Source organism: Pteronotus mesoamericanus, unplaced genomic scaffold (assembly GCF_021234165.1).
Source record: "Pteronotus mesoamericanus isolate MK-2021 breed Mesoamerican mustached bat unplaced genomic scaffold, CSHL_Meso_final contig_130, whole genome shotgun sequence".
Classification (NCBI taxonomy): Eukaryota; Metazoa; Chordata; class Mammalia; order Chiroptera; family Mormoopidae; genus Pteronotus; species Pteronotus mesoamericanus.
In genome coordinates, this window is record NW_026555060.1 from 766,705 (window position 1) to 778,863 (window position 12,159).

The following is a 12,159-nucleotide window of genomic DNA, read 5'->3' on the forward strand; positions in this document are numbered from 1 at the left end:
CCATCTTGTCAAATAAGTTCTTACAGTATACATATCAGTTTCAATTCATATGCCTAAACAAGGGAAAACTCCAGAATCCACACTATTTCACAACACTGGTTCTCAAACATAGTTCTGTTTTGTGAATACTAGTAGGACAGTTTTAAAAATACTTTTGTCTGTCTTTCCATAGATTGTGAAAGCTGCCCACGTAATTTTAACGTGAAGTCAAGTTTGAAAACCACTGTGTTAGACCATTCTGCATGCTTTCCTAAGGCCTGTTACAGTGATTGGATCACAGTTCTATGGATGAAGTTGCCAAACTGGCAACTGCAACTGTCATTTCTTTGTTTAGGTAAAAAAAAAAAAAAAAAAAAAAAAAAAAAAATCAACCCAGATTACTTTCACTCAACCTTCTTAACTCCAATAAAAATCCAGATGAAGGTACTTATAAAGGAAGATTTTCCTGTTGAACTTCTCTCTCTTTGAATTTTCAAGTTCTCTTTCATCTTGAATTTTCAATCGGTGGCTATATAAACTATCTGGCAAAAGTAAAATTAAACAACACTTTGGTTGTTTCAAAGAAGAATCTCCTGCCAAGGTATGTATTAGAAATATAGATGTAAGGATTTTGAATTTTGCTCATATCCTCAAGTTTATCATTTTCACTCACATGTGATAAAATATAATGAAATATTATTCAGCCTCTAACAAGAAAAAACTAGTGCATTTGCAACAACATGGGTGAAACCGAAGAGCATTTTGCTGAGTAGAATAAGCTAGAAAGAAAAAGGAAAATACTGCATTGTATTATTTATATGTAGAACATAGCGGGGGAAAGTCAAATTCATAGAAACAGAAAGTAGAAAAGTGGTTGCCAGGTGCTGTGGTTGGTGATATAGGGAGAGATTGATAATAGGGTCCAAATTTCCCCTGTTATAATATGCATAAAGTCTGATATCTAAAGTATAACACAGTGACTCTCATTGACAACACAATACTGTGTAACTGAAATTTGCTAAGAGAGTAGAACTTAAACGTTCTCACCTAAAAATAAAGAAAAAAGGATAAATATGTGAGGTGAGATATGTGTTAATTAATTCAATGAGGGGACTCTTTTCACAAGTATACATATATCAACTCATCACATTGTACCCTTTAAATAATCTTACAATTTTATTTGTCAATACAAACTCAATAAAGCTGAAGAAAAAATAGAAATAGCCATACTACTTAAAAATCTTAGACGTATATTAAGAAAGTATATTGTCAGTGGTAAATTTCACCTAATCTTTAACATTTCTGAAAGAGTGTGTCAGGAAGAACAATGGAGTTGAATGGCTGCAGTTTAAATCCAGCTTCACAATTTATTGATTCTTTTCTGCTGATGTATTTTAATGGTCTCTAAAGTTAATCATGAATGGAAGAGCTTTAAAGACACGTTAAAAATAGATCTGCATTTTTGTTGTTTTTGTTTGAGTTGGGTATTTTATGTGTTTTTAAACTGCCTACAAAGGGAGCATATTAGAGAAAGCACTTTTAGGGAAGTCGCCACAATAGCACAGCACTGTGGAATCTGTGAACCTTTCCTCTTATGTCATTTGTAAAAATGACACAGATGATAGGCACCACCACTGACTCCCAGGCAATCTGTCAGCATGAGGGTGCTTGAACTTTGCCTTCCCAGAGCATAGGTTGCCATGTATTTGTGACATACTGCTGAAAACTATAATCAAATTAAGGACAAAACTTTTTCCTAGTTTAGTCACTGATGCACAATAATTTGCTTTTGGGAATCACTTGGGAAAAAAACTGAGTAGTATGAAGTTAAAGAAAAGATGCACATTGCACAATTATTTTCCTTTCAGGTAAATATAACAGAGTAATTACATTTTTTGTTTTTAAAAAATAATTGTGTTAAGATATTGAGTTTTACAATAGTCCAGTCACATTGACACTATACAGATCATGAATCTACAGAAATCTATAAGTTTTGACTAATTTTAACAAATATTATCAAAAATAAAATAAAATAAGTTATATCTCTCCAATCTAGTCACCCCTGGAGGCTACAAGAATGTTTCAAAAAAGCTTTGACTTTCAAAAAGCATTTTAAAATTAACTGGAATTCCCTTTAATAAAATACAAGTCCCAGAATTTTGTTATAAAATATCAGAAATATTACTATACAGGGTATGTTCTTCCTTTCTTCTAAATTTGAAGCATATCTATAAAATCCTGTTGCACTTTTTTTGTCATAATACATAATATGCACTAAAATAATTTCTAAATTTTTATTTTAAATTATGAAGAATAATGTTATTAATTCGATTAACCACTGGCAATCTTTTTCTGCTTTCAGGAGCAACATTAAAAAAATGAAGAAATTAACTTTCAACTTCAGCCTATTGGCTCTTTTTGCATGTTTCTTGGTAAGTTCCCCCCAATCCTAGAAATTCTTGATATACTTTGTATTAATTATAACTTCATACAAAGTTTGACACTAATTATGTCCTCCTTCTTTATATAACAATATAGTGCCAAGATGTCGATCATTATAGACTTGTTCATTTTTCCTTTTTTCTTTTTCTTTTATATATAATTTTCTGTTCAGTAGTTTTGGGCATGAAGGGATTGAGGATATGTAGAATCTGGGAAAGTTGTCTCTTTAGGAATAGCTCTTATATTTTTTTCTTTTTCAAAGCACTACAATCAAACTGTCAGAAAAATATTATTAAAGCTTACTTAATGTTTTAAGGCTACAGGAAATGGGAAAATAGAAAGTTCGAGATAAATATTCTAGAAGGACAACATGATGTATCAATGTACATATCATTAATTGTATAATCATTTTTATTATTAAAAATATTTGTAAAGACTTAAAAATTAGAAAGCACTTACGATCTGTAAAAACATATTCATTACAGTTAACATGTTTCTGTTAATTGACTGAGGAGTAAAGTCCTTCTTTACTGTTTACTCTTTCCTTTCATACTTAAAAATAAAAATGGGGGGAAAAGGTCATTCACTCTATACTTTCATTCAAACTTTTAAAAGGCACTTGGTAGGCTCCAAAACATATAATGCAAAAAAGGAAGTGGTATGTTCCATAGCCAAAATCATCAATGGAATAATATAAATCTCAGAGAAAGAACAATTACCATAGAATATGTTGGTACTAGGGCGAGAGTGGGAGAGAGAGTGCTCAGAATATATTTCACTTCTAATAATTACTAACAATCCACTGTGTGCTGGGCCTAAGTGCTGGATGACATAAAAGATACCAGTGCCGAATTCAAAATTGGGCGCTCGTAGATTAGGTCTTCATTCTAAAGTACTTTCCTGAAAGAAAGTGTTTAGAAACCCATCTACATTACACAGTAAACAAATGTCAACATTTGTCATCAGACACATGCAATAATATAAGCAAGTAGGGTAGAATTATTCTTCTGGTACATTTAATGACATCTCTATAAGTATTCTTAGACAAGTGGTTCATTTTCACTGAGCTCAGTTTCTCATCTATAAAACAATGTTGAAATAGAACAAATATTTCATTCCATAGGATATCTGTATCAGAAACATGTGATCTAATTACTTCAGAATTTAAAAAAATCCCTATCCCAAAACTTAAAGAAAAACTCAGGCTGTGGGGCCTGGAAACATGCATTCTAAAAGATTCTTTTCCATGCTGAAGTTTGAGATCACTCAAATACATTTTTTAAATTAACTTCTCACACTATTGTGTTATAATTACATGAGGTATATAAAAAAGATATTAAGGTCAAGTCAACTGAAATTAGTACATCAAATGAAAAGCATTAAGTCAGTAACTATAATTAATTATCAAATTTACCGTGCTACAATAAACCACTTTTTTGGAAGCATTCCCCAGCACATTGTGATAAATACAACTTCACTGGCCACATTAATAAACTTTGCTTCAGACTCCAAAAATGTTAATAGATTAGAAGATAAATAAAGTTCTGAGGACAAGCAAACAGGAAAGGTAGATAAAATTATATCTAATTTTGTTGACTAGAGCAATTTTCAGAGACAATAAAGAGAAAAATGAGTACCTCGAGAAAGAATACCTCAGTTTTCTTTCCTACAACCCTCTCTCTGGAGTAGAAAATCCAGATAGGTACTTGGGATGCATCAACACATACACAAAGCAGCTAATGAGGTAAGCCTCAATAGTGAAACAAATGAGTGAATTAGCTTCTGTGTAGTTGACTGCATGACTAACGAATAGGTTTCTTACTCCTACCCCTAACTCATGCATTTTATAGAATATCTGAAGTATGATGTGGGGATGGACAATCAGCTAAGTCTAAACTCTAAGACAAAGATCCATATGCTTTTTTAGTCCTCACCCCAGGATATATTTATTGATTTTAGAGAGAAAGAGAGGAAGGGGGAGAGAAAAACATTGAGGTGAGAGAGAAACATCTATTGGTTGCCTCCCCAACTGGGGATCGAAACCAAAACCTACGTATGTGCCCTGACCAGAAGTTGAACCCACATCTTTTAGTGCAAGGGAAGATGGCTCCAACCAACTAAGCCACCCAGCCAGGGTCGAAGGGTCCATATTTGACAAGAGATATTTGCCATGAACACAAGAAAACTAAGAGCAGCCCATTCTGTTCAGTAAGCTGCTTGAAACAGAGCAGGTGGTCTGGCAATTTCTAGTCTGTAAGAATGAAAAATGTGAAAGAGTATAAGAAAAAAAAATTGATAACAAACAAGCCTAAATGAATCACACCTTTAGTCAGAATAGAACAACCTATAAACAGTTATCAAATAACATAGGTCAGCTGGTGTTTCTAAAATTCTACACACTGTAAAGGCACACAAATCACTAGATGGTTTTGTAGAAATGCGGATTTTTATCCAATAGGCCAGCGTGGAGTCCAGGAGTCTACATTTTTAACAAGCTCTCAGGTGATGTTTGATGTTTATGTTCTTGGTCAGTGACTAACATTTTAAATAGCAATGCCATAGCCAGCAAAAGCTATAAAACCAAACTGAGAAAAAATCAGGACTTCTAAGTATTTGTTCCCCTCAAATATCTTCAATGGAAGAGACTTACACTCCTTGCCTTGTTCGAGGAAGAAATTAACAGACAATTCAAGTTAGGGTAATTTCTGCTTATCACTAACTCATTCACCTCAAAATATATATATTGAGCACCTGCCGTCCACCAGGAACAATTCTAGATGTTGGGTAAACGGCAGTGAGCAAAATAGACAAAAACCTTATTAACATCATGGAGCTTATATGTAACACAGGAAAGAGAAGAGGGAATGTTGAATTTTAGAAGGGGTGGGAGGAGAATAGAGCAAGTTTACATTTTTGGATAAGATATTAGATAGGATAGCCAGACAGAAGATGACATTTGATTAAAGACCTGAAGGAGGTGAAAAAGCAATCCATGCAAACAGAGAAAACAAGAAATATGAAACAATTTCCTGAAGGAGAGGTATGCCTGCCTGGTGTGAGGAACAAGGTTCGTAGGCCTCATGCAGAATGAAAGACAGGATCAGGAGGGAGACCAGAAGGATAGAAGAGGGTGAGATAGCATAAAGCCTCATGAGCTTTTGACTAGCTTGGGTTTTTCCTCTGAGTGATATGCAAAAATAGTGCATGAAGGCAGTGCAGTCTTAGAAAGATATAGCCCCTTCCCAAACACTCACACCTTCCATGTTCAGCGATGCTTGTCAAAAAAGAAATGAAACTTCTACAATATCCAAACAGCATCCATAAATATGTATTTAATACTGCCCATTGATAGTGGTGTAATAATGGTATAAAAAATTAAATCTGTCTGGAAATACAACATAGATTTGTAATAATAACCAGGGATTAACAAACTTTTTCCAAATAGTGCCAGGTAGTAAATATTTTAGACTTTGTGGGCCATATGGTCTCTTTATCAACTGATCAACTCAGCCAATGGAGAACAAAAGAAGCCCCTATAAACAAAAAAGTATGACTGTATCCCAATAAAATTTTATTTACCAAATCAGGCAAGCTTCATTTGACCCAGAGCTTTGGTTTGTCAACTCCTGAGCTACAGAGGCACATACCAAGGCAATGGAGCATATAAAAGCCTAATATATCATTTATAAAATAATCATAAGGTTAACTCAACATTATTAACCATAAGATTAACTCAACATTATCAAGAAGTTTAAAAAAGTAACATTTAATTTCATCGATAATCGAAATAGGCCAAATTCTATGCTAAATTCCTTGTCATTTTTGAGTCCTGATGATCTTTGTAAAAGAGATTAGGTTGTGTGTTAGGGATAAAATCCAGAATAAAAAGCAAAAAGCATATGAGTAAATAGAAACGGAAAATCTAGTCTAGCCTTCCCCAATATCTGGCTAGGAATGGAAAGTGATAACCTAGTGATGATAGTGCAGGTGTACATTAGGTGATCAATGGGCTTCTTTAGAACATGAGATGTTAGTTGCTATTATATAGCGTGAGATCATAGAGCCAGGGATTTAAAAAAAAAAGTTGAAGGGAAATATAATAATTAAGAGAGGAATAGCCCTGGGGAGGGAGAGGAGATCCATACAGAACACAGGTGAAGATGTTAGTTGTAAACAGGAAGAGGGAACAGTTGGATATAAGTGAGACTTAATAGGTGTGTGGGCAGATACGCGAATTCCTGCATGTGATAATCTCAATTTTGTAAAATAGAAGGCAAAATCACCTCACTAGGGGGAAAAGAGGTAGAGGAGTGTGGATGCTCACAGTCTTTTGAGGAAAACAGGGAAGAATGAATTTGCTGAGGTTTCAGATGAGGGTAGACACTGTGTATCTCTAGTGTTTCTAATATTTGGGGATTTATGGCATTTTCCAGCAATGCTCACCAGCCTGGAAGTAGAAACAGAGAAGGTAATTTGTGTAGAGTTGACCTAAAACTTTGATGTTTCCTAAATCAAGAGGGTAAAAAGACACACAGGCAAAAAGTTGAAGGTTACAAGAGAATGACTAGAGTCTTGTACCTTCCTGAAACTTCTGTTAAAATAAACTCGTGTTCGGACTGTTTCTTAAAAAGGTTTAGTATTTTTCTGACACTGTTCACAGGCTTACATTCATTTAATTTGATTCCCCCCTCCCCATTTCCACTCTATTATTTAAGCCTCATTTCCAATGCTATCTTTTCTACTAGGTAATCCTTAATCCTCTCCCTTTTGTCAAACATAAACTTTCCCTCCAAATTGCCATCGCATCTATAACTTTTTTGCCCTTTTATCAATTATTATTTGAACTTCTGTCAGATGTACAAAGCTGGCAATTGCCACCCTGGCAATCATAGAGGATGAAATAGCTCACATTTATAGAGTTTTACCTTATTTACTATGTCTAAGCACTTTACAAAGAACATATGTAATTTTTTTAAATTTTTTTGAGATTTTTTATTTATTTATTTTTAGAGAGAGGGAAAGGAAGGGAGAAAGAGAGGGAAACATCAATGTGCGGTTGCCTCTTGGGTGCCCCTTACTGGGGACCCAGCCCACAACCCAGGCATATGCCCTGACTGGGAATTGAACTGATGACCCATTGGTTCACAAGCCAGCACTCAATCCATTGAACCACACCAGCCAAGACATGTAATTTAATCAGCCACTATATAAGATAAAAACTATTTCTAGAACAATTTTAGAAAGGAGGAGACATAGGCTTAGAAAATGTAAGCACTTCAGCTAACTTACTACAGTGGAAGAATTGGCTCTAACAATAAGACTCCAGTGTCCAGTATAACACGCTATACTCCTTCCCACAGACTTTTTGTTGTATTTCCTTGGATTGTAGTTTGGGAGAGGGGAGGCCTATAGCTTGCACTAGATTTCAGGCTTATTTAAGGAAGTGTTCATATCTCAGATATGTTTCCCTTAGCCCCAAAAAGATGTGTTGCATATAATAGTTTCTCAATAACCAGTTACAAAATTAATTAGTGGTTCAGAGCCTGGGATCTCACTAATTTCTTGGAATGGGGAGTAAGAAAGAATGTTCTTGGGTAATTCCACTGCCTTGCAGAACATCTGGTCTTGTACAAAACATCCATGAGGCTATTTGGTCCATGACAAAAGATTTTTGAAATTTAGTCCTGTACAAATTAGCCAAGCTTAGGAAATGTCCCTGGGTCCAAACATACCATGATGTTTATTTATACTTTTGGTTTACAGGATTAGTAAGTAGATTTTTTAAAAGACTATTATGTTTTATTGGTTCAATAATTGTGTTGTGGCTGCCAATAATAACCCCTCTCATCTCAGGAGCCTAGCTGGTCATGATACATGGGGTGCAGTAGATGGGTCAGCGTGGATCAAATGTCTCTGTGGACATTTTGGACAGGACCAAATGTATGCTAGTCATTCCACTGGAACATTTATTTCCATTTGAACCAACTTCCAAAGTAGCTTTTTCCACCAAGCAATCAAGGTAGCTTGGCTCTCTCCAAAACCTTTAGGTCAGAGAATAAAGTTGTCTTGTGTTTTGTTTTGCTTTTTTCGTTTAATACTATTCTACTTTTTATTGACTGCTAGAGTTCCAGAAGGGAGAGAAATATTCCATTCTTTCTTCTAATTTATTTTTTCAGTGAAATATATGATTATGACTTTTTAAAGTACATAGACTAATGTTTCAACTTTAAGTGATCAAATTTAAAACCATATTTTTTGTTTCTGTTCAATTTTATTCACCACAGTCCAGCAATGGCCAGAGAATTCCCAGGAGACCCTATGGACCTGTCTACCGGCTACGACCCTTTCTACCCCAACAGCTGAGAAGGGTTCCACCAGGCTTTCCTCCTCTCTATCGCCCAGGATTATTTCCACTAGCCCGTCCTCTTCCTTTTCGTCCACCATGGAATGCTCCTCCTCCTCTTCGTCCTCCCTTTAGACCATTGATCATTCCATCTCGAGTCCATCCAATGATCCCTATTAGACAGCCTCCTCGTTTTCCAGTCTATCATGTACATTACCCTCTCCTTATTCCTATTTATAAACTTCCCAACCATAAACCTCAACCTGAAACTAAAACAAACCCCAAAGCTACAACCACAATCCCTACATCTATAGAACCAGCCAATGAACCAACCATAGCACCCACTTCAATAGCAACCACCGCCACTTCCATGGAACCCAGCAAAACAGAAAGCACTCTCACTTCCACAGAACCCACCATCCCTTCCACAGAACCTTCAGAAATCTTTCCTAGTTCCGTAGAACCGACCACCACAGCAGCCACCACCACTACCACTCTTACAGAGACCACCACCACTCCTACAGCACCCACCCCCACAACAACAGCCACCATCACTTCCGCAGAGCCTACCACCACAACAGCAATCATTACCCCTTCAATAGAACCTACCACTGCATCAGCAACCACCACCACTCCCACAGAAACCTCAGCTGGTTCAGTAGAACCAACCACCACAGCACCCACCCCCACAACAACAGCCACCATCACTTCCGCAGAGCCTACCACCACAACAGCAATCATTACCCCTTCAATAGAACCTACCACTGCATCAGCAACCACCACCACTCCCACAGAAACCTCAGCTGGTTCAGTAGAGCCAACCACCATAGCACCCACCCCCACAACAACAGCCACCATCACTTCTGCAGAGCCTACCACCACAACAGCAATCATTACCCCTTCAATAGAACCTACCACTGAATCAGCAACCACCACTACTTCCACAGAACATACTACAGTTGAAACCATCATTCCAGCAGAAGCCACCTCCACAACAGCCATTAGTACTTCTATTGAATCAACTACGACAACCATCACCACCAGCATTCCCACAGAACCAGCTGTCACAACAGAGGTTACCACCTCCTCAACAGTACCTACCACTTTATCAACAGACCTTACTACCACAACATCAGCAGCAACTACCACAGCATCTACCACAGCTACTACTCAAATTAACACGACCCCTCCTTCTACCACATTGTACAATACCACTATCCAAGTGACAACTCCCAGTCAGACTACGTCACTCAAGGAGGCTTTAAAGAATTTGTGGGAACAATTTCTTTCATACTTCCAAGGAAAAAATCAGAAATGATATTTCCCAAACTTTTCGAGCTCATAGGAAAAATGAACTTCAATTATTTGGATGGAATCAACCCTGATCTAACTAGCACACCAAAGAAATAAAATAAAATACTATTTGAGCAACAATAAGCACCAGTTGCTGTCATGATGACTACCATTCTATCCTATATTTTATTACCTACCAACAACTGATCACTTTCCCAAGAGAAAACATAGAACCTTCATTTTTTTAAAAAAGACATCTAATAAAGGATCTACTTAGAGAGGGCAGGATTAAGTGAACCAACAGGGATATTGAAGCATTCAGGGTCTAGCCACAGTGGAACCTGTAGTGTGCCTAGGCTTGTTGGGCAAAATGATCAAATACCAATACCAGAGTGAGAGTTGGGACAGTGGACAAACGGCCATTCAGTAGGACGTGTTGCTGTTAAGAGATGTAACTACTGCCGGGTAATACATATGATAGTGTGGAGAATGCAGGATAGTACCTCTACCTCTCTCCTATTTCTTTCATCACTAGGCTCCAACCAAAATCTAACAGGTAAGGAAACCCATGTAATAAAGTGTGTATGGTCATCCTCCCAGGGCAAACTCCTAAGTGGAGAAGGCTGAATTGCTAATGGGGAACTAACAGCACATAGTGGCCTGGCTTAGCATCTTGAAGCCAAATAAGTAGGCAACAAAATACACGAGAGCTCCTGGCTTCCTGCACAGAAAGGGAAGAGATGGCAGCAAGATAAATCATAAAATTATGTCAATTTTCACTGCCTTTTCCTGGAAATGCACATATCTGTGGGGAACACAAGTAATAAAAATATAACTAAATAATATAATTTCTAAGAAAAGAAATATAAAATTGAAATAAAAATAATACATAAATATATCAATATAAACACAAAATAAATATATATTAAAGTGAAATAAGCCAGGCAGTGAAAGACAAATACCATATGATCTCACCTATAGGTAGAACTTAATCAACAAAACAAATGAGCAAAATGGAACCAGAGACTTGGAAATGAACAAACTGATAGTGACCAGAGGGGAGGGAGGAGGGGTATAAGGGGAGAAAGAAGGGGAAGATGCGAGCCAAGGAACATGAATAGAGGACTCATGGACATGGACAATATGCAGGGGGGGCATGGATTGGCTGTGGGAGTGGGGGGGTGAGGACAGGGCAGAGGAGAGCAACGGAGAAAAAGGTGAGACAACTGTAACTGAACAACAATAAAAAATAAAAAAATAAAATAAAAACTTTAAAGGTGATTTCTTAAATATAGCAGAACAATCTACAAATACAAAAATATAAAATAGTATCTTAATAAATTGATTATTTTATGACATCTCAAAATAGCTCTCAAATTATACAATCACTTTTTATAATGACGGCATCATTGATTCATTCATTTGTGAACTTAGAAGTCTATTCTGTCTATGCTAGCAAGTTTAAATGTCTAAATGAGCATGAGGTAGTACTTTATTTAATAAAAGTAGAAGTAAAATGAATTTTGATTATAGCAAAAAAAATTGCTGTTCAGAATGCAACCAGTAAAGTAAATATAGTTACAGACTTACTTGCACTCAATCAACTTAATAATATCAGTCAGGTTATGTTGCTGTCACTTCAAAATTTTATTTGTCTCTGGCTCTTACTCTTTGATTCTTTTACACAAAAAGATTACACCAATTCTTTGTGGAATGTATGAAAAGTCAAAGTTATATGAATATAGTAGCTATGTGTATTTGGCCCTTTAGAACAGCTCTGAACCCCTACTCCAGGGCACTACATGCTGTATTTAACCAACCTCCTTGTGACATTTAATTTAACATTACCTAGTTTCTAAAGCTCTGTGCTGCTTAAGCATTGCAAATGTTAATTTGCAATCCCACTAATTTTCCAGCATGGGTCCATCAGAGTCTCAGCACTGTCAGCTCTCTGTTGCCGCTCCTGCTCCTACTAAGAGAATTGAACAGATTCATGCCAACTCCAGTTTAATCTTCCATTTGACCTCCACTTAGGCACTTTACTATGACCCGTGTGCAAGTAATCAAAAGCCTATTTCCTGTCATCAAGAGCTCATTACCCC

The 12,159-nt window shown here is 36.5% G+C and overlaps 1 protein-coding gene across 1 annotated transcript; it reads left to right on the forward strand.

Moving 5' to 3' along the window:
• Positions 1-459: 459 nt before the first annotated feature.
• On the forward strand, positions 460-10,201 carry LOC129084948 (mucin-2-like). Its single transcript, XM_054591285.1, has 3 exons — positions 460-580; positions 2,342-2,411; positions 8,706-10,201. The coding sequence occupies exons 2-3, from the start codon at positions 2,358-2,360 to the stop codon at positions 10,080-10,082; spliced, it is 1,431 nt and encodes a 476-aa protein (XP_054447260.1). The 5' UTR covers positions 460-580; positions 2,342-2,357; the 3' UTR covers positions 10,083-10,201.
• Positions 10,202-12,159: the final 1,958 nt, after the last annotated feature.

What these genes read in the sequence shown, in the direction of transcription:
- LOC129084948 (XM_054591285.1), top strand. Translation starts at nt 2,358, where the DNA reads ATGAAGAAATTAACTTTCAACTTCAGCCTATTGGCTCTTTTTGCATGT. An exon ending in CTCTTTTTGCATGTTTCTTG is followed by an intron (nt 2,412 to 8,705) that starts GTAAGTTCCCCC and finishes TATTCACCACAG; the next exon opens with TCCAGCAATGGCCAGAGAAT.